A 22693-nucleotide genomic window follows, 5' to 3' on the forward strand; every position below is an offset into this window, starting at 1 on the left:
ATTTGAGCTGTTAAAGCTCTTTTGGAAGATGAATATGCTCCTCAGTCCATGTGTCCTGTTACCTTGCCCAAACCTTTAGGAAGATTCTTTGTGCTCCATCTGGACATTGGCATTGGACCACTGTGTTTGATCCCCAGCCTTCCATGAGAGATAAAGCCTGACTTTTCTCCACCTGCTTCCTATGGCCACACACCCTTAGCAAGACATCTTGGGGGTTTGCTAAGCCAAGAACCCAGCTGTGGGACACTCTTTGGCATTGACAGGGATTTAATCTCTAGCCCATGTGACAAGTCTGCTGGCCACTTCTTTGCTTTGGTAATGTTGTCGACCTACAGTGAAGCTACCAGGATGTTAATGCTGCCTGGTAGGTGGAACTCAAGGTATTTGCTTCACCATCATGTTGCTCATGCCTCTAGCAGCAAAGGCTGCAGGAGACAGATATGGACTATTACATGGACTCAAGAACAGAGATCAGCAGCTATTGGGCTCTGAGGGGGAAACAGGCCTATTAATTGGCAGATGCCATGCTTTGCATGGTCGCCAGGCAGCATGAGCATGATCACCAGCCTCCTGGTGTAATATTTGGCTCCCATTCCTGTGAAATGAAGCCAAGGTCACAGCTTTCATTGCTGTTTTCCCCTTTATATCTCTATTACTGTAATGCTCATAGGGAAAAAAACCTAAAACAACAAACCAGCAAAATTTCCATTGCCAGAGCATACTGGCCTCATCTACTTCCATTTACCCCCATAACCCTGGTTGACACCTCTGTGAGTGTCACTGTCACTCCTCTGATTATACCCCTGGTCCTTTCCTCCTTTTGACATTCAGCTAGCTCATTTCATTTCAGCAGTGCGTGGTCTTCTGTCCTGTGGGCCACACTGATTTTGGAGGTTGGCAGCAAGAGCCAGCTGGTGTGGTTTGGCATGTTGATAGCTACTCACTCACTCTAGTTCTGTTTGAAGAGAGGGGGTTGCTGGACTCAAGGGAGCTCCAGCCTTCTCTTCTGGCTCAAACAGAAGGCTCCACAGTGGTTGTTCTCTGAAACCCAAACTGAAATGGAAATGGCAGGCAATCTGGGGCTGGACGTGTCAGGTTTCCTTTATCTGAAAAATTTGCATTGTTGACTTTTGGCAACCACACTCTGGCTTTTCACCAAGGGCATCTCTGCATAAGCCTCTGAATTTGCAAAATGCATATTTTTGGATTGCCACAGGAGTGTTTCATGGGCAGTTTTTATGTTCTGTGTAAGTCAGTACAGGTCCATTAGTATTTCAGGATAATGCTCCTTGGGCTGTCAGCAGTAGCCAGGGCTTTTATAGTACTGTGCCCATGCTGATTGGTTTTTTTGGATATGGGTCTGGGGAGGGGAAGATTAAGCTCAGGGTGGCTCACAACAGCAGCTCACCCTTTTCCTTGGTCTTAGGATGGGCATGGGTATGCTCTAGTCTCTGGTCAATTGGCTGGAATCACAGGCCATCCAAGTCCAGTCCCCAGCATTAACTGGGGCAGTGCTTGAATCAGTCCTGGCCAAAGTCTTGCCCCTTCAGAATCACTTTGCTGCCTTTGAACTCCTCCTGGCTTGACATGGGCTTGTGCTGTGGTAGGGGTTGGAGTCAGTGTGGCTCTCCCAGGCCACACAGCACCCGGAGCCCGTGTCATCCTCTGCGCCAGCCTTGGCCTCCAGCAATTCCACTTGTGGGTTCCTCCCTTTCATTTCCCAGGGCTGGCTCACTCAGTAGACAAGTGTGATCTCAAGCAGAGTCACATGCTGTAACATGGCAGCTCTCCATGCATGCCTGTGCAAGCACAGCTAATTCACCTCGACCACTGGGAGTGGAAGTCCCCTAACTGGGGTGGGATGTCCTCTTTGAGAGCCCGCAAACTCGCTGGAGAAAAAAACGTTTGGATGACTGGGTGACAGGGTTCAGAGCCATCAAGAAAGCCCATCCAAGGGGTTTGATTCCTTAGAGCAGTGTTTTTCCATCCCTGAATGCTAAATGACTTCTTAATTTTTATGTCTACTACATTAAACTTTCCAGAGAGTCCTTGAGATGGTTTTTCTTGCAGCCAAACATGAGTGCATCTCTTTTGGAGATTATCATGATAGAATGTTTTGGAGCTTGCTATCCAATGTGCAAAAGCAGATGTGCTTTTATTGGCTCTTTTTAACTTAAACTGTGTTTGCAGCTCTCTGCAGTGCAGATGCTCAGAGTTTTGTTGGTATTCACTGAGCATAACAGAAGTACCAGAGCACCAGGAAGAGGTGCTGTGTTTGGTAGAGCAGTGTTAAATCTCTCTTAGTCTCAAGGACCTCAGGGCTGATTTCCAGATAATGATTGGCATGTGGTGTCCTGCTTCAAGGTCCCCATGGTGGAGATGGCCATGGGGGCCTTCAATACCAGAAATAAGAGGGTATTACAAAAGCTGGATTTCTTCGAGGTACGATGGGCTGCCGTCTGCCACCCATCTTAATTCCTCCTCATTAATTTTATTTTCTTTGCTTATAGATTGAGGGGGAATAAGGGCTCCCAGGCAGGGGCAGGGTCCCCAGTTCCAGGTGCTTATGGCTCCCAGTTTTAGAGTACCAGCAGGTACCTGAGAACCCAGAAGTTTCTGTGGCTGGTCTGTAACCTTATTTAAGCTGGCATAATGTAACTGGAACAACAACAAAACATTTTGGATATTTTTATTGTATTTCTGTATGTAAAAATGTATTTTACAGGCATTCAGGTTCCAATTCTTATAGTTTTTTATGTTAGAAAATTATACTCATCCCCCATTATTTTCTACTCAAAATGTATCTGTTTTAAAATATGAGTAATCATTTACATATGTAGCCTTCCAACCTGAATGGCAAAAAAGGCCAGTTACATTTGATATAAAAGTTACACTAAGTTGCAAAATTAACTTTGTTTTAATGGTCACTGGGAAATGAGAACCTGGGCATCTTTCAGAAAATAGCTGATGCAGAAATAAAAAACAAAGGGGGTTTAAAATTAAATATTTAAATTGGCTTGTCCTATTACATTATTTAAGCCTGAATATAAATCTGCCTAGCACAAGTTTGTTGAATCAAACAAGGATCTGCCAGTTGTGGATTTACCAAAATAAATCACAATTAAAACCAAATTATGATAACTGATCAAGATTGTAATTTATCATTTATACAAATATTTGATTTGATGGGAACCAAACTGAAGCTGCCATTTCCAAAAACCGATCCTCGTAATTTATTCTGCGGTCTTATAAATTTTCCTTTGCTTGCTTCTCTAGTGGTGTCCCAAATTATAACTCTTTTTTAATGGTCAACCTATCTTGGCTTGAATTTTCCCATGCCTGAAGTCCACAATGCTGATTTAGCAGAACAAAAACTTTGAAGATATTTCCTTTTCCCCGTGCTGTTTATTACATCCTTCGCTTTGCGTGTAGACCGAGCTTTGAAGCTTAGGTCAACAAGAAACCACCGTTGTGGCCAGGCTGGCTCGTGGGAAGCAGCACTCGGATGGTTCCCGTTTGTAGCTCTCCTGGGTCTGAGATGCTTCCCACAGGTCAGGCTGGCAGCTTCTGGCGTTTGAAATGGAAATAGACACCTCTCAAATAACACGTCCCCTCGGCGGTGTTTTTACCTGCACGCTGGTGGTGGTTGCTCTAGGCTGGGGGAATGGTCCTTTAAGGAGAATTAGGATGGATTTAATGCTTACTGGGACCCTTCGGGTTGGAGGCAGACATCAGCTGTAAAGAGAGCATGAAATAATATTTTGCTTTTTTTTTTTTTTTTTCTTTACCGTGTAAAGTTAAACAAGTGCTACAAGAAGTTTCTGTGCTTGTTTATTCACTTTCTTAAAACTTTGGAATCCAAATCTATAAATACAGGCTGACTTAATGTTTACAATTGTGGTCACTCTCACTTGCATTGATCGCAATGCTACTTGTTTAAAAAAAAAAGTAAGAAAGGTAATAAGATATATAATCTGCAGGAAAAGATTAATGTACTTGTTAAAATATGTTGCTTTTGTCCATAAGGGAAAGCCACTGTGAAAGTCTTAGCCTCTCAGTTTTCTTAAAACTGGAAGCCTGTTTACCAGCTATTAAAGAGGCAAAAGGCAAGACATCACGACCAGACTTAAGAGATGTAGCTTTTCATAAAGGTAGCAGCTATATTGCAGACTTAATTGTAATTGGGTATTGACCTTAAATAAAGAATCAGCATTCCTGAAAAATAATCATAGCCCAATATATATAATTTTTTTTTTTGGGGGGGGGTGGTTTTAATGTCATTTCTTCATTGCAGATTTCTAGTTGGACTTTTGCCCTAATTCTTTTTAGAAGGTGATGTAGGCTTGCTAATCCATGTGAGTTATCTTAAGAAATGTAAAGCACTTTTCAGTTTTACCAAATAACCCCTGTAGATGTGCAGCTGAATTTAACCAATTCAGAAAACTTTTGACTTCTTGTTATGACATATCCTTTATTCAAAATTGAAAAACTAGATGAGGAAACAATTATGTTTCCAAGTCTATGTTTACAAATCTGAATTGATTTGGTTTATCTCAAATATTCAAGGATGCAGCAAATTTACAGATTTAATTTTATTAAGTTGGAATATCATTACTCAAATTTTAATGACTCAGAATGGAGTAAAACTTAGTGGATAAATTTATAAACCATAAATGTGTCCAAATAAATTTTTGTCTGTCAGATTTCTAACTGTGACAGCGCAGTTTTGATTTTAATTCCTTTTTGCTGAATATGATAGTTTAATTGCATTATATAGTCTTAAAGCAAATATTTTACATAAAGCTAAGGCGGGTACTTTTAGGCAAACATTAGTTTTGCCTTGACTTATGTGCAAAAATGTTTCCCACTTAAAGGAAAGCAGTTGAAGGAATCTGGATTGGGTAATTTAGGCTGAACTGTTGAAAGTGAAGTTGTTTGCTTAGGCATAGATCCAGTCAAAACTTGTGCACATCTTTAACTTTCTGCAGTCTGTGTAGCCTGTGGGACCTCTACTGACATGGATAAAGTAGCAAGCATGCAACATCATTCCCAGGTTGGATGTACATACCCTACCGTCACATGCACTTGAATTAAAAGTGCATTTAAGTGTGCTTGCAAATAGAAGATCTGGGACTCCTCAAAGATTACCTGCTCTCACCAAAATGCTCAGCTGATAGTCAAAAATGAGATTTCCTTTCTTGTCTATGCCTATGCCTGGAGGGGGGGGGGGGCGGGAAGGGAAGGTTTTGTTGCTTTTAATACGAGCTTCATTGGATTGGTTTGTCTCTCTGGTGCAGTCGTGACGCAGTGTTGTGTTTTATCAGTGCCCACCCCCAGCAGAATTCTTTGCTTAAGAGGAGGCAGATTTTCACCTACTGAATAAGAATCTGGACTCGCATTGATGCTTCTCAGTGTTGTCTTGTGTGCTCTCCTGTGCCGGAGTGAATTTTATCCCCGGACTGCCTGGTGTAAGTTATAGCCCTCTTTCTACCCTCTGAAAGTTTGCATGTTCAGATGTGACTGCTGAATGATAGGATGTCTATTTTAGACTTCAACCTGTATTTCCAATCAGAAGGAAGGGTTGCTAGAAGACTTAGCTCCTTTTTCTCTTGAAACAACTTTTAAATACTGGGTGAGTTTTAAAGACTTCTCTGCATGGTTTACTTTTATAAAATATGTTTTCTGTAACCATGAACACTTGTTTTCTCTGGATGGATCTTGAAAATCTGTAGTATTGAGTCATATAAACTACTTGCCTGTTAGAAAGACTTTGTTCAGTCACTGAAGGGTCAAATTGTCCTTTAGTTAGAGAAAAAGATATTATCAGCAAATGCACGAGAACTTGTTGATACTTCACCTTTCTTACTTGTTTGTAGAATTGCTTAAAGTGGCTGCTGTCTGTGTTTTTAGTGAATGTTTTCAGCAACAAAATCTCATGCTAGATATTTTATATCCATTTTTGACCTTCCAGTGGTGGGAACAAAAGGTTGATAGGGACTAAGAAAAGGAAGCATCCTCTGGAAGTTTTGGGAGCTGACAGTGACAGTCCCTCTCTGCAATGTTAAACTGGATGGGAATCCTTGGAAAGCTATCAACTTCAGTCTTGTTTCCATATCAAGTAGTAGCATGAAGTATGCTTAAACACATTGTGAATGTGTTAAAATAGGAACTGATTGATACAAAACCTGCTTCTGCTGATGTGGTAATTGATTTTTTTTATAGTAAGTTGGGAGTGCTTTTTGTGTACTGGAGCATTAAACTTGCATAATGTTTGGCCTTGTGACAAGTCCTGTGCATGTAATTTAGAGCCATATAGGGATGTTCTCAGTCTTGAACCACTTGATTCAATACCACCTTTCATATCATGAATGTAGCGTTAGTAATTTAAAGTAAATAGTTTGTGAGCCTTGTGGCCTGAGCATGAACTGGAAATGATAAGGACTATTGATATGAGCAATGTTAGTAGCTCTGGTTATAAATCAGGCTTGGTTTCTATGCAGTGCTGTGTTTAGTACCCATAGACTGGAATGCCAGATCTGGCCCGAGTTTATACGCATAGGTGGAAACCTGACCGATGGGTTTTATATAAAAGCAACATACAGAAACAGAGAGGATATGGACTAACCTCCCAGAAGCTGCTGTCTGGTAAGCATTTTAGACAGACTCTTCCTCCACTGGTAACTAGAAGTGAACCTGCCTGTCAGTACAAATTCAGTGCCGCTGTCAATCATGAAACGTCTACTGTTTTCAACACGGCAGAGGAAAATAAATTGTCCTCCCTTGTCTGCCTTGCCTTAATGCAAAGTGGAGTAGTCATAAAAATTATTTTGGGAAATGCTACACTAGCTGCTGTCCTTTGATTTTTGTTCATACTTGGGCAACAACAAATTGGTTAAAACTGGGGCCTCTCAGAATCTCTGTCCCATTCAGAGCAGAAGAAAATTTTCAGCTGCAGCATGGGGCAATTTCTGAGAATAGGAGAGCTGCATACAGCATGATTTATTTATGGTATGAGCTGCATACCTTTCAGTGTTTCACAAGTGCTGTAGGTTCTTCCCTAATTTTCTGTGAAGATTAAAGGACATTTATGGGATCTCTGTTCCTTTATGTCACACAGTTGGATTGCTGGAGGATAATGCCCTCTGATTGCTTCCCTAGAATTTGATCTTAGTACTGAGCTTTTATTTATCCATTCAGTCCTGCTGTTAGATACTTCTCTGTTCTCTTTAGCAGCAATTTGTTTAGCAAAAACAAAAATCCCCAAACCCTGAGCTCTCTGATTTTCAAATTTAGTAATTTTTTTCACTAAAACTTGTCTAGACTTAGTAGATGTACTCTGAATAGCTTCCAGGAGACCTGTCTTAGTAAATGCCCATATATAAACATGTCCTAAAATGATCTCATGATTACCACAAGATCCTAACTTTTTCCTGAGGATTCACTTGTCATTGTGCATGAATCGAGGTGCTTTTTTACCTAGGTTTTGTTCTCCTCTCTCCCTTAGGGAAGAAATAGCACTCAATGTTGACAGAGTTATAACAAGCTGTTTAGTTAACAACAAAATGCAGTCTGAGGGGGGTGTCTGGATCATCTGCCAGTAAGGCAGAGGGATGTGCTTAGCATTTCCAAAAATCAAATTTTTCTTGTCAAGGTGCAGGTTTCTAAGTCCACTTAAAAGGCTTCAACTCAAACCTCAAAAGTATGGTACACTGACTGAGGACTGTAAGAAAACTCTGTTAGCTACAAAAATTTGCCTTAATGCAGAATTACCTTCTTACAGCTTGAAATGTCATCTCTACATGTTTCTCTCCACTCTAACAGCCATCAGAGATACATGCCCCAGCTTTAGGTCCTGCAGCTCCCTGGTCCTAACACAATTCCTCTACCCTGATAATGCCCAAGTGTGAGTTTGCAGCATGGCAGAACAGGTTGGGCTGGTTCAGGAAGAGTTACCCAAAGCCTAAATAGGAAAATGTGTTTTTCCATCCAGAGTTTGCTGTGGTAGCAGAGCACACCTGACTGCAGAGGAGGCATCAGTCCCAGGGGTAAATGGGAGGATCCCAGCATCCAGCAGGTCAGGTTGAATTGCATTTGGATTGCATAGCGGCACATCGATTAAATATAAGTGAGAACAGGAGAGACGCAGGCTGGTGGCTTCCAGGTGTCACATATGGAGCAGATCACCTGCCTTTCCCTACTGCATGGTGTTTTTTCCAGTTTCTTTTTCATCCCAGCAACAACATGAAATGCCACAGGCTCTGGGTTGCATTAGGTGATGAGGGGCATAGCTCAGCTTGTTTGAGCATGCCAAATGTATTTTGGGCTCTAGAAGGAAGCGTGCTACAAGGTTTAGTCTGTATTTAGTCACTGGCCTGCTTTGCAGGATATTTTGTATTTCTGAAAACTTTCTCAGCAGAGATGTCCCCTTTTTTTTTGGTTTTTTATAAGCGTTTAAAATCTCTTACCGTTTTTCAAGGTTGAAAGTAGTAACACCTAGCCATTCAAAGGCAGCCTACATGTTAATTTTTAAACATGTGTTTATTCCTTTTTTCCTTTTGATTTCCATCTTTTTAAAGACTCAGCTTGGCTGTGCTGTTGCTTGTGCCAGCACAGTGGACATCAAGTTGAGCCTTAAGTTTTGGAGGAGGCTCTGTTTTGAACTATCACCTTGCATAAAACGACAGGAGGGGTGACTTCTTACTTAAGACATCCTTTTCTCCTGAGGCCATATATCCTATTTCACAGGGAGGGAGTTTATGTAGCTGCCTCTCTGAGCCCTTTGCCAAAAGCCCTGCTGACAGTCTCTTGGAGACTCTTTGGCCTTCATGAGGCGATTTAGGAGCACACATACCCACACTTGAAGTCTTAATTTCTTTGGGACCATCTGGAGGAGTTCACCCCACCCTCTCCCAATGAATCTAATAAAGGCAACCTTGTGACTTAGTGGTTTATTTTGGAAACTGCAGGAACTTGCTGTGGCTGGAGGAGCCAGATTTGGCTAACATTGTCCCATGAATTCTGTTGTGGTGGGGGAATGTCACAATCGGCCTGCTCTTTCTCTCAGTCCCAGGATTTGGGTCACCACAATAAATTGGTAGGTTGGTTGGTAAGTGGAGAAAAGACAGATCTCTATTGGGACTAAGGATGTGCTTTTATCTAGCTGCTCCAAAGAAATGGGTATTGTATAATCACAGTCTGTGGATGCATGCATGGACCTCAGCCAGCTTTGCCCATTTTCAGGAGAAGAAATTGGGGTGCTGAGGCTAACTTGGCAAAGGTACAGTGGAAATGCATGCAGGATGAAGAACTTAATCATTAATCATCAGGATCAAGGAAGGACCCTAGTCCTGTACCCCATCTCCTAGCAAAATTCTGACATGCACAATAGATTTTTTTTAACAAATGCTTTTAGTGGGGTTTTGTCTTCATTCACAGGCAAACAAGTGCTAACTATAATTGTTTCTTCCAATTATCATTAGCCTTTTCTGTTTTTGTCAAGTCCTTTTCCACTAAGTGGGCTGAGTGCTCATGAATTATAAAAAAGCAACAAGTCTTCAAACAGAAAACATGCTTTGGTGCTTCGTTTTCTCATGTTATCTCATAGTATAAAAATCCTTATACAAATGTTTTTAGCCATTAAGACCTTCTAAAATGTTATTTTAGAGTGTAAGGCATTCAAGGATTGATGTCTGCTCCATGTCTGGAAAAGACTGGAGCAACAGTTGTTCAGCCAGTGTGGAGCCTGGAGAAAAAAAGGGGGACATCTTTTTTGCTGAATATGTGTATGTAGAGAAAGCATCAATCCTTGACATCAATTTAAATGTTTTCTAGGAAACTCAGATAGATGTTTTATTTTCCTCTTGGTTGTTCTCAAGGATCTAGCACCTCAGAAGTATGCAAGATCTCTTTTAATTTTTTAATTTTGCTATTATTTCAGGGATTTCAGAAATCCTTTTTACCGCAGGATCCAAATTGCATTTGGGTCATTGAAAGAAATTAAGCATGAACTGTGCATGTGGGAATATTGTACGAAATTGAAGTGACTGTGGGGAGTAGAGAGTGAGCAGAAGGTGGGCTCAGGACTTTAATCTGACATCCCCTGCTCTCTAGAAGTGCTTCATAAAAAAGGTGGAGTTGGCTGATGCATATTTGCTGCTAAATGTTCATTTAACCCCTTGCCACAGGACCAGAGGATGTCTTTGTGGTGGCCAGTAACAGAAGAGAATTAGCCCTTGGAGGAGGCAGGTGGTTTGGGAAAATTTGCCTCTAGCTTTTGACTATCTTCATGTCACTGTGGGCCTTCTTGCTCTGTTTACGAGTCTTTTGGATGATGAAGGTTTTATTTTTTAAACTCCCTTTCTCTGTGTCCCTTAGTTGCCTTGAAAGAGCTTACTTTTATTGGACTGAGAAAGATGTAATTCAAAAGGCAGTCATAAAACTGGAACTGTCAAAATAAATAGTCAAAGATATCTGTGACAATAGTTTGAATATAATAACTGTTTGGTAATTGGTAACTCTCTATAAAAAGAGTTCAGTGTTTTCATTACACCTTTTTCATAGATTTCTCTAAACCCGTAGGGATAACATGGAAATATTAAAATTATTGTGCTGTTTTGGTGACTGAAAAGCTGTAAGGAAATTGTATTCTCTACTGCATGGGATGTGATAACAACAACAGATGAATATTAATGTTCTTCAGAGTATTTTCAGTGGTGTTTCCTAGACAGACATACATATAAAATAATTTTTCAAAGGAGTATATCCACAATGTTGAGCTAAAATGTTGAGAGCTCTGCTGAGATCAGTGGAGCTAGATGTTATATACAGCTGGGAGTCAGGCTGTATGGTATGGTCTGTACTCTATATGTCTTATATTCATTGGGTGCAAAAAGCCAAGAAGAATCCTCCTTCTAGAAAGAGGCCTTATTGCTCAACACAAATAACATTTTCAAACTTTCTAAATCCTTTTAAATTACTCAGAAGTTTTTCTTAGTCAGTAATATTGCAAGAAACATATTGCTTTGGAGGTGACCTAATTTGAATCTTTCCTGAATTGCTTTATGATTAGAGCAGTCACATGCTGAGGTAGGACCCCATTAGTGGGTTTAAATCATCTGTTTACTTCTGAAAACACACATTGTTGTGAGCTCTACTGAGTATTCTCACCCCCTCTTATTTTTTTTTTTAAATTTTCTTTTCTTTTTTCTTTTCTTTTTTTTTTATTTTTTATTTTTATTCTCTGTTGCAGGACAGAACATCGCAGTCCTACCGGTTTGGAAGCAAAATATGGAATGTGTTTCACTGCTGACCGAAGGCAGCCAAATGAACAGTATTTATAGTAGTTCGAAAATCAGCAGTTAGCAGTTTCTTCACATTCTAACACTACCCAGCACTTTCCAGAGAGAACTCATTGTTTACAAGAAATCTGCTTTCCAAATCCGTTGCGGTGCCCTCCAGCCTTGACTATTAACTATTTGCAAAGGGGAAGCTGATCTACAGTTTGGGGAAAGATGGCACTGGATGAGTACCTGTGGATGGTCATTGTGGGTTTTATCATTGCTTTCATTTTAGCTTTTTCGGTTGGTGCGAATGATGTTGCAAATTCTTTCGGAACGGCTGTGGGCTCTGGTGTTGTTACTTTACGCCAGGCTTGCATTTTGGCTTCAGTTTTTGAAACCACTGGCTCAGTACTACTGGGAGCAAAAGTAGGAGAAACAATTCGGAAAGGTATCATTGATGTTAACCTGTACAACAACACTGTCCCACTGCTGATGGCAGGAGAAGTGAGTGCAATGGTTGGTAAGTAATACTTTCCTATTCCAAGTAATGTTTGTTCTGCATTTGTCACCCTGTTCATTGTCAGCATTGTTAATTTAGTCTTCCCATCTTCTGGACCTGCATATTTGTTTTTTGTGTGAATGCAGGGGGCTGTATTCCTTTTTAAGTCTATTTTTTTTTTTAAATGCTTCTTATAATTTACATTTTTCAATGGTTCAGCCATTTCACTAATAGATGAAAAGAAATGTTTAACACAATGGATCACATTATATATGTATAAGATACTGAAAAAAATTCTTTTGGAGATTTTTGTGTTGGTAAATGGAAAATATAAAAGCCTAGCATTTGTGTCTGTACAGAAGATCCTACAGTATCAGCAGTTTGCAGTGAGTGTGTATGAGAAAGAATCCTTTTAGAAAAAGTTACAGTTAAAATCCAAACACATTTGTGTAAAGTGATTGCCTGGCTGAGTGATTGCAATTAGTCCTACACTTCACCCTTGCCCACGGCAAAACTAAGGGAGCAGTAAAAATAATCACACATTTAAGGTCTTTTTAGTTTTCTGACCCAAACGGCAGCAGGTCAGTGTACCTTAGAGACTGCCCCCTTGCTTGTGTTTGTGGTTAACTAAATCTCTGTTCAGAACAAAGAGCATATTCTGAGGTAAGTAACATTAAGCCACGGTATTTACTCTTTGTTTGTGTGCAAGAGGCTTTGTGAGCTTTTTGAGAGCTCCCTCAAGGAGCAAACCTGCTTTCAAAGGGCAGGAGACAGCAGGGAGGAAAGCCTTTATCTGTGGGAGAGGCAGCCCCAGCAAGGGACCAGCCCTCCCACCTCAGTCTGGCAGGTTGGTGATATCCCGTGACAGGGTGGTGCGGTTTACACAAGCATCACAGCATCCTCTGCTTGACAGGGATGTTCCACTTAAAGATTTTCTTCCTTAAACCTGCTTAAACCTGACCTAAATATTATTTCCACCTGTCCCTTCTAACCTCCTCACGCTTTTTACGCAAGACCTGCACAGGAGATAGGTGAATCTGTGCAGAGATTTACTAGATATGGTTATTTTCCCGTTTCCTTTGGGAAAAGGGAAAATTGAATGCCCCTTTTTTTTTTTTTTTTTTTAAATGTCTTTTATTTTTGTGGATCAAAATAGACATTGAGTGACAGTTTCTGGTGTTGTCAGAGGCAGCTTTGTATGCCTGAGAGCGTGGAGGTAGTTCTCTTGGTTCCTTGGCTGCTCCTGAGCCTCCTGAAGATTGGCCACTTTTCCTTGCCCAAGGGGAAGAGGAGTTGGTTACCAGGAAATCACTGGGACAGCAGCCACTTCCCCAGATGGTCCCGTCTTAAACCACCTCAGTTGCCCCACCCAATCAGTTCCTCTCTCCTGATACCTTGCAGGGTCAGCTGTAGGTGTCTGGTCTTTCCCTCAAGGTGTAGGGTGGCATTTTAGCACCATTCCACTTGCTTCTTTTGTCCTTGTGCTGGCTGAGGTGGCTCAGTCTTTTCCCATGGGTGTGAGGCAGGAGCGCTGCACACAGCCAGAGATGTAAGTGACCTGTGTGTTCTTGATTCCCATTGAAGGAAGGGTCCGTTTTCTTCTCTCTATCTATTTCTGGTATCCTGATCCTGGCAGGGCAAAGTTTTAAGTCTCAGATACCCCCCTGCAGAGGCAACTGGCCAGAAGCTCAAAGAAAACAGCTGATTTGCATGCGTATTTACATAAGCCTGTGTGAACTTCATGACCAGTTGCATTCCCTTCTTCCAGGAGGGACATTAAGAAGAAATTCCACATTATAAATCTCAGAATTAATCACAAGTTACAAAATGCAGATTTCAATATTTTTTCCCCAAACCCATCTCCAACTTTTCTCTGGATGTATGATATGTTTTCTTTGTTTTCTAGGAGCCTTCTTGGATGTTTTCCTTTCCTCTTTCTGTTTTGATTCTGCATTTCCCCCCACCCTGTTCTCTCATGCCTCATGATCATGTTTTTGCAAATGGATTTAGCTTCTGAATTTCAATGAGGCTTAAATGAGTCAACAGTCTGGGAGAGACCAAAAGTCACTGTATCCTATTTCCAGATGTTGGTGGAAGATCCTTTGATGCTTGCAGCAAACAGCAGATGTAATTTGCAGGTCAACCTTCTCTCCTAAGAGAAAAGGAGGCAGGAAGTAATGGGATTAAAATTATAAAATGTTGCATTTTTTAGTAATTTGTAGCACATTAAAATGTTGTTTATTAGCCAGATGAGAAGTTAAGGACTGTAGCTCTTGAGGGTAAATTGTAGTACTTTCCCAGCATTAACTAATTGTCAGGTTATGGTCAGGGCTTGCCCGTGTGCTGTTCTAGAGGTTCTGGTGCGAGCTGAAGTCAGCAGCTGATGCGATTGAGGAGATGCCACCGACAGAGAGGACATCCCAGCCAGGATTAGCAGAGCCAAGTACTAATCTAGTCCTGCAGGTGATGTGGTATTTGATGGGGCTCACATCTGGCACGGAGCACCGGAGCCTTAGGAGAATGGATGAGGTGCCCTCAGCATGGGGAGCATAAAACGCACCCTGGCCAAACGCTGGTGCAGGCAACTCCTGGCCAGGGCAGTCTGCAGCCAGCCCTCTGTCTTTAGGAGATATTAACTGAGAGGAAAAGGTGTGGGCCATGCTGTTAGCAGGCGTGAAGGGTCTGAATTTGGGACTCTGTCACCCGCCTAGTGAGCCTCCTGCTTCCTGAGTTAGTTTTGCAAAGGTAAAAATTGATAACATACATTTTATGTTAAAGAGGAGCTAAAGCTTTGATGTAGGTAGTTAAAGCCCTGCAAGTCTCAGAGTAAAGTTCTGCTCTGTTCCTTAACGTGCTTCCTTAAACTTCTTCAGATTATGCATTGTCCTTCTCAGACCATCCACTGGTCCTCCACTACCTTTTATTTTCTCTCCTGTTTGTTTTCAGTTGAGCAATCTGGTGTAGTGGAGGGTGTCCCTGCCCATTGCACCAGGTTCGGAATTATACGATGTTTTAAGGTCCCTTCAAACACAAACCAGTCTGTGATTCTGTGAAGTTAAATAAACAAGAAATAGCTCCATACTCCCTCTATTTGCCCTGACAATAACCTGCCAGTCCTCACTAGACATTTGCAATGCAGCTGTGGCTTGGTTGCATGTTTTTATACTGAGTATTTTGTAATTACATATCTATTATCTTTTTATTTGACTTCTTTCAGATGTAACCTTCTCCTCCTCACTTCCATTTTCTGATCTCTAGGTTCATGTCAAAGGTTTCAAAATGTTTTTATTTTTATTTTTGTCCAGGTGAAAAGAAACCAGAAAATTAGAGAGCAGGTGTTCCTTGATTGATCTAGAATTTCCACTAGCAAGAGAAGTAACAGTTGTTTTGGGATAGTATGCCAGGAGAGATCAGTTTTACAAACTGGTTGGCTTCCAAATGTAGCCACATATGATACCAGCAAATCACTGTTTGCAGATGGCTCTGTTTTAAGACCTTCAAACCATCTTCTCCTGTTGGAATTGAGGGTGGAGGTTGAAACTTTGGGTAATCTGCCAGCGTATGTTCAGTGACCTTGCTTTATCGCCTGTATCTGATGCAGATCTGTTAAGAAATGTAGCATGAGCCAGAAAATTCAGGATCTCTTATGGCAGTCTTGCCATTGGTGACTCAATACATGAAGAATTAGACTTAAGGCTGTGAAGTATTATGATGAAGAAGAGATCTTTGTAAGAATTCTCTAATATTAGGGGAGGTCCACAGAAAGCTTGTGTCACTCTCAAAAGTATTTTGGTGTCCTGAGGTTGGTGCCCCACTGCAAGAGGAGCAGGGATCCTTTGTCTTTGCAAAGTGAAAAGGAGTCAGAGCATGAAGCTGCATGTTTGAGAGCTTGGTGGCCAATTGTATCTGATCTAACTCCTAAAGGAAGTGCTTGGGGTACTTTCTTTCCCCCTGCACTCTTGGCCAGCATCTTTTCTGGATATCTCATTGGAATGCCAGATGTTGCATTTACTTTATAGACCATTAACCACTGTCCCTTAGTTAGGGAAACTTATTTCCTTATGCCAGGGGTATCTTTGGCTTCTCCATGACTAACATAAGCCTTTTTCAGCAGTCTTGAATTTTTCCAGTGCAACAATGAGCTGCGGATGAAGACAGTGAGAGAGTCCTTAGTCTTTCTTCAGTCCAGTTTTCCTGTAGAGGACTGGATGGCTGTGTATCGCTGAGATGAAGCATAAAATCTCTCTGTCCCACAGTTTGAACCTTTCTCTGGTAGTAGCTAAGTTTAGGAGCGTGGGTAGTTCACTAGTGAAATGGTGAATGCCTCCTCATGCCGATCACTGCAGGTTCCAGGGTCAGCTGTCAAGAATGAGTTTTTTTCTAAGCTTGATGTGCTCTGGGAGCAGTTTGTGTACTTATTCAGACAGGCTGTAAATACTGAAAGCAGAACTGTCGTGAAATGTAGGGAGCTGTTAGTCATAAACAGTCAAAAGTAAGATGTAGCATTCAAAGCTGCTATTAAACTGTCTCAGTATCTGCTTTTAGAGACAGAACAGGAACAAAACTCTCTTTAGAAGATGTCTCTTATGCATGAGGAGTGTAGGCAGCACTTGTGAAAGAATATGGGCACATGGCAAAGAATTTTCTGTGTTACATTATTGTTGTTGTTGTTGTTTATACCATATGGTTCATTTGTTTCTAGGTTCTGCTGTTTGGCAGCTAATTGCATCGTTCTTGAAACTCCCAATATCAGGGACCCATTGCATTGTAGGTGCTACGATTGGATTTTCTCTGGTGGCAATTGGCACGCAGGGTGTCCAGTGGATGCAGCTTGTTAAGATTGGTAAGTGCTGTCTCCTTTTATGTGTGAGGGTGTGTGAAACAGTGCGTGCTGCCTTGTGAGAAGCATTCCCAGAAATCTGCTTTGTGCTGATAGCGCTCCCTCATTAATTTATTTTCCACCCCAGTCGTGTCATTCAGAGAATACACTGGTGCCATGTTCATTGAGGGCTGCAGTGTGTCTCCAGTGGAGAAAGGGGTAAGACAAAAGTTGTACTTCCCCAATGGTAAGCTGGGGGCACATTGTCCCTCAAGAAACATGCTCTAAGGTGACATTCCTCCTCTTCTAATTCTTTTTGTGGCAGCTCATACTACCCTGTTCTTTCTCTCAACAATGTGAATGCTATCATGTGAATGCCCACAGTCATGTTTCTCCACCCACTACCTTCAGGGCATACAGCACATTTAACTCACAGCCTTCCATTGCCAGGATCAGTGGCATATTCAAGCAGGAATGTGACGGAGTGTTTTGTTATTGTTTTGGAAGCCTTTGGAACTTGAGGTGCAGCCTAAAGTCTCTATTAAAAGGATTTGATGCTGAAGGCATGGTAATATTTTAGAACTTTAACAATGCATGTATTTTTTTTAAATACTGTCAATAGTAAAAGAGTTTTCAGTGACAGCAGACTCAATCCGTTAACCATGCTGCGAACAATAAATCACTGTGGATGAGATTTCCAGAGTGCTGCCCTAATCCGGTTTTATTGAAATCAGTGGGAGCTTTGCCACCTACTTCAGTTAAATCAGTCCTGGACACTTGCAGTGCTGGCCTGCAAAAAATGTACACACATCATACATTACAGTTGGTGCTTCTGTGGCATTTTGGAACTCGAGACTTACCCTGGGAGCAGCATGGCATCCTGCTAGATGCAGTTGCTTTCCACTTACTTGCAAGGTTCATGGTCATGGTGATCAGGAAATTACAGCATTTTCTTGGTCTACTCTGATTCAAACTAAAAGAAACTTTCCTGATGAGTTTGATTGTTAAAGTTGCAAAATTAGGAAATGCTTCGGCTGTTGTTTCTAATGGTGCCTAGCATTACTTTGAGTTTCATGAGTGTTGGTGGACATTGAGTCGCACCAGTTTAAGTAAACATACAGAACATTGATTGCAGTTGTGCAAGAACTTTTTTAGTTTATTGCTCATTAACAATGTACTTAATTATTATGCAAGAATATGGTTTATTTCAAGTTTCATTCTTTCCTCAACACAGTTGCCTCTTGGTTTATTTCCCCACTGTTATCTGGCTTGATGTCTGGAATCCTCTTTGTGCTGATCAGATTCTTCATTTTAAACAAGGTAAAGAAATCTCATTATTATAATAAGTGCTTAGTATGAAGGTTGTATTTTAGCCTCCCATTTGAGTGCTGGCATTTCCAGAGCTGAAAGTTTGTGGCTTCTGTTTGGACGGGAGACCAGTCTTTTTTTTTAATAGCCTTTTGAGTCATACTTGCCCTTAAAAGTTCTGAAAGCTCACAGTAAGTAATTTGACAAGTATTTAAGACTTAGAAGGTGCTATGTGATAATTAATATTACATATTCTGTTTGGTCAGAGGATGGTACATTGAGGCTGCTGGCATTGACTTAGTCTCACAATAGCTGTTCTGTCTGTAATTTAAACAGAACAGTCCTCCCTTGGAGATACTCTAATTGGTATTTTAAAGTTGTGAAATTTTAAGCCTTGGTTTTCCAAGCACATCGGACATTAGAAGATGGGCATCTGCCTATTTTGTAGATTCTCAAGAAACCTGAATCAATGGGTTTTAGTGACCTGAGGTAACATCAGCCCGTGTATCTCCAGTGCAAAAGATGACTTTTCTGCCACCCAGCATGAACTGGAAACCTGAACACTTTTATCTGCCTTTTCCATTTCTCTCACACCATTCAGCTTGCTAAAATGGGGAAGTGCAGTGCATGACAGTGACCTAAAATAAGGGACACTATATTAGCAGTTATACAGGGAACTTAAATAGATGAGGGATTAATTCTTTGGCTATAAATAGCACCACCTGTAACCTCAGCTCCATCGTTCTTTATTTCTGCTCTAAATAAATGTCAGTGATAAAAACAGATGATAGATTTGATCAGATTCAGCTATGAATAAAAAATAACTCAAGTTGCATAAAAGTGAGGATAAGTTCCACTATTGTATTTAAAGCCTAGCAACATAAGAAATTGGCCATCAAAATCATTTGAACTCTGGTATTAAAGACACATATTTAAGCATTCAAGAGGCATAAAAAGTTCAAGTTAAGGAAATTGCCTCCCAAGTGCCATCTGTGCCATTCACAAAACAGTAAGAACTGTAGAGCTTCTGACATAAGCAGGTAGTGACTTGTGTGCATGCATAAGAAAGGAGCAGCTTTCTACCTTGTGATTCTGTGGCCTGTTGTAGGGCTCCATGCCCTGGTTGGGGGTGTCTGTGAATAGCAGCTGGTCCTGCAAGTACAGCCCATCTGCATCACGCTTGGGGACCGGGGCATAGCACACGGCGGCCACAGCCTTTTCTCAGCTCCCTTTTATGGCTCATGGCAGCAACAAATAAAACCACATCAGCTAGCTCTCAGCTTTGCCAGACTCTTTGCAAGCACGTGGAGCCCCTCAAAAGGCCAAGGCAGTCCCTCACAAAGGCTTGGTCGGTGGCTCACACGGTGTGTTTCCGCTGTGCCGTCAGCTGAGTCTTTCCTTGTGAGTGCCGAGAGCACGAGAGCGCAGCAGGCAGCAGACACAGTGCTGTGCTAAAGGTTGCCTGCTCACTTTGTGTGTGTTACCTGCTTAATGCAGCCAGACACTTGGGATTTCAGAGATTTCTTTCAGCTGGCAGGAAGTGGGAGCTTAGGGATATGGTTTTGAGATGGATGCATTGCACTGCTGCTTGTAGCACTGGCCCAAAACATCAAAGCCCTCTCCTGCTTGGCACCCTTCAGTTGTGCTAAGTGGAAGGGACTCCTCATCTTGGACACAAAATAAGAACACACTCGAAGAAAGAAACCTGCCCCCAGGTCACTCAGCAGCAGACTGGAAAGTATAACAGAAGTCCCTGGTTTCCATTGACAGTGTCAAGCTCCTCCAGGGTGCTGGTACTTGCCAGGACCAGCATTGTGGATTTGGGTGTAACCAAGCAGGTCTCCATCCTTTCCTCGACATCCAAAAGCTCCATCTGCCTGCCACTGACTCGGGAGCACGTGTTTTCTACATGAAGGTTCATGCTGACATGAGTCTGGTGTGAAATCTAACTAACATGTCCTTTTTTTCATGGTTTCTATGCAGGAAGACCCTGTGCCCAATGGTCTCCGCGCACTCCCGATGTTCTATGCTGCTACCATAGCTATTAACGTGTTTTCCATCATGTACACTGGGGCACCAGGTGAGTGAGCGGGGAGGCATGGGAGGAAGGCTTCCCACAGTGTGTAAGGATGCTCTGCCAGCATCACCCAGACATCACAGGGTTATCTCCTGCATTAGGAGTTAACGAGGGCTAGAGGAAATCGTTCACCTCCCCACATGGTTCTGTTTGTGTGTGTGTTTTTGTGACACCCTCCTGACCGCTCTGGTTAGCGGGAAGACCACAGCTACAAAGAAAAGTTCCTCTTTAGAGGAAGGGAAATTACTGAGATGCAGCTTTGGCTTTGTAAATCTGAGCACATGTTGAGCTCTCAAAGGTATTCTAGGTTTTTGCATCAAGGAGTGAATGTTCAGAGCAGGGTGGGAGAGCAGGTTTGCTCTCACTGCAATGCCTTCACTCCATTGGCATCAACAGAGTTGCTGTTCTGGCACCTGTCTGTCTCCAAGACTGTTATTTAAATTTACTTCTTTATTTCCCTTTAATGATAAGAATCCCCAAGCCTATTTCTTGATTGAATGCATCTTCTTTCTTTGGTGCTGTGTTTCGATTGCAACTCAGTAGAATGAAATGATGTTGAAGGACTTTATTTATATTTTTGTATATTTGTATATTTTATGTGCACTTACACGTTTGTGTTTATTCATATGTATATTTATATCTGAATTTTTATTTTTACATTAGTTGAAATTTTATATTCTTGTATTTATGTTTATATATTTATATTCTCACATTTTATGTTTATGTATTTGCATTTATATTTTTATAGTTTACTGAAGTGATGTGTATTTAAACACACACTTCTAGCAAAAGGGTTCAGAACAAAGATGTTCAGTGATCTCGACTACTTTGTTGAAAACTCTGGTCATTAAATGTTTTCTTTAGGTTAGATTAATGTCCAAGAGTTATGAATGAAGAGGCAATTGAAGATAGACTCCTGAACATGGCCCTGAATTAAGGAAGCAGGCTTAGATACTGATCTTTTTTTGAATGGAAAGATTTTTCTAAAATGCAACACACTAGATGTACTAGATAAATGCAGTTGGTAGACCCTATTTCCATAGCATAGCATTATTTGAATTAATAAAAAACTTGAGACATTTCCAATTTGGAGGTAACATTACTATTCCTTTAAAGTCTAATTGGCTATGTATCCAAGATGTTTAACAGTAAATCAGCTGTATAACTCACATTTCCTCATTAGTTGTACCACAGAAGTAGGTCAGGCACTCTGCAGTCACTCATTAAGCAAAATAAATGAAATAAGAATCTTAATGTTCCCTCTGTTTCAGCTTAGCAGTCTCTAAAGTGTGTGAGTAAAAAGGTGGGACTCCATTTTTGGTACTGCGGAGATATATATTTACTCTCCAAGGCCTCTTTCTGGCAACATTTACGCACAAGGATGAATTAATCACATAAGTTTCAAGAGAGGCAATATATCTTGAAAGATCAGAGTCCAAGCCCTTCCTTCATTGAGAGTCAGATTGTTTTGCTGAACAAGTGCAAGGATCTCTGTTGGGGCAATAACTACAGGAACACGAGTTGTTGCTGTCGCTGTGCATTGCAGGACGAAGCCTCGGCTTTGGAGTGCCACATTAAGCTCATATCGTAAGCAAATAAGGGCTTAGAGCAAGCTAAGCATCAGGCTTTATGGACCAGAGCAAAGGTCAGGCAAACACTTAATCCTCATGGGCAACGTGGTTTAATGTGCATTCATGTATAAAAGCACTGCAAACTTGGTTTAGCAGCCCTGATGTGGGGGTTTTACCCTCGGCTCTTTTGGAAATAATGTCACAGTGGGGCAACAGGAAACTGGAAGACTAAACCTGCCAATGTTTCCATGTCAGCTATACCTTTAAATACTGCAGTAACTGATAGTATGTTAAAAGTCATCAGCTCCTTCTTCTTGGTTTTCTCCTTGTTCTGAACACTGGCTTTTCTGCAACAGACTGCTTTTCCACTGCCTGGGATAATTAAGTCATGTTAATTTATGGCTTGCTTCGGTTTTATTTCTTTGTCTTTACAGTACTGGGACTGATACTGCCAATGTGGGCCATTGCTCTAATATCAGTTGGTGTGTCCTTAGTATTTGCTGTCTTAGTCTGGATTTTTGTGTGTCCCTGGATGAAGAGAAAAATAGAAAGTAAGTAGTTATTTGATGAAATGTGAGTGATATAAAATCATGGAATATTATATTTCAGAGGTGGAAGCACCTTTGAGGGGTCACCTAGTCTGGTCCCCACCCACAGGCAGGATGTGCCTAAACTGTTCCTCATGTATTTGTGTAATTTGCTCTGAAAAAGCTGCAGTGATAGAAATTTAAAACCTTGTTAGGCAAGCCATTGCAGTGCACAGTTCTGGAGTCTAGCAGAAACAGGAAAATAAAACCTGGAATGTAATCTAGTTTCTATTTTATTAAGAAAAAGTTAAAGAGAGAAATCCTGTCAGAATTATCATCTTTAAGTGACTGTTTTAGCTTCACAGTAAGTTGGGCTGATCACAGCTTTTAGTTGCTTTGCTACTCTCAACAAATGCAGAGAAAAGTTCCGTGTTTCATTAATAGATGAACAGCTCAGTGTTTTATTACAAAGTTACCTACTTTGGAGAATTTTATCGGGGGAAACAAAGATGTTGTAGAATATTCACACATGAACGTGGTAAAGTGCTAGAAATAAATAGTGTGGGTATGAAGCAAAGTTTGGCTATTGAAGCCAAGTTAAACCATGCTGTTG

At 41.2% G+C, this 22693-nt stretch overlaps 1 protein-coding gene across 7 annotated transcripts in view; it reads left to right on the plus strand.

Annotated features, from left to right (window-relative positions):
• SLC20A2 (solute carrier family 20 member 2) overlaps positions 1 to 22693 on the plus strand; it is a 57175-nt gene that overhangs the window by 13281 nt on the left and 21201 nt on the right. For 3 of the 7 annotated variants that reach the window (XM_005517523.3, XM_014261505.2, XM_014261512.2), the window contains exons 2-7: positions 5325 to 5468; positions 11249 to 11799; positions 16481 to 16621; positions 17832 to 17917; positions 19889 to 19985; positions 21988 to 22104. In XM_005517523.3, coding sequence (XP_005517580.1) covers positions 11511 to 11799; positions 16481 to 16621; positions 17832 to 17917; positions 19889 to 19985; positions 21988 to 22104 — 730 coding nt within the window. In that variant the 5' untranslated portion in view covers positions 5325 to 5468; positions 11249 to 11510. Of the gene's footprint in view, positions 1 to 5324; positions 5469 to 5576; positions 5633 to 7990; positions 8075 to 11248; positions 11800 to 16480; positions 16622 to 17831; positions 17918 to 19888; positions 19986 to 21987; positions 22105 to 22693 lie in introns of those variants that run through there. The other 4 variants (XM_014261487.2, XM_088056091.1, XM_014261495.2 and 1 more) reach the window with 3 other exon arrangements.

This window comes from Pseudopodoces humilis, chromosome 6 (assembly GCF_049639895.1).
Source record: "Pseudopodoces humilis isolate 2021_Gansu_Grassland_sample_001 chromosome 6, ASM4963989v1, whole genome shotgun sequence".
NCBI lineage: Eukaryota > Metazoa > Chordata > Aves > Passeriformes > Paridae > Pseudopodoces > Pseudopodoces humilis.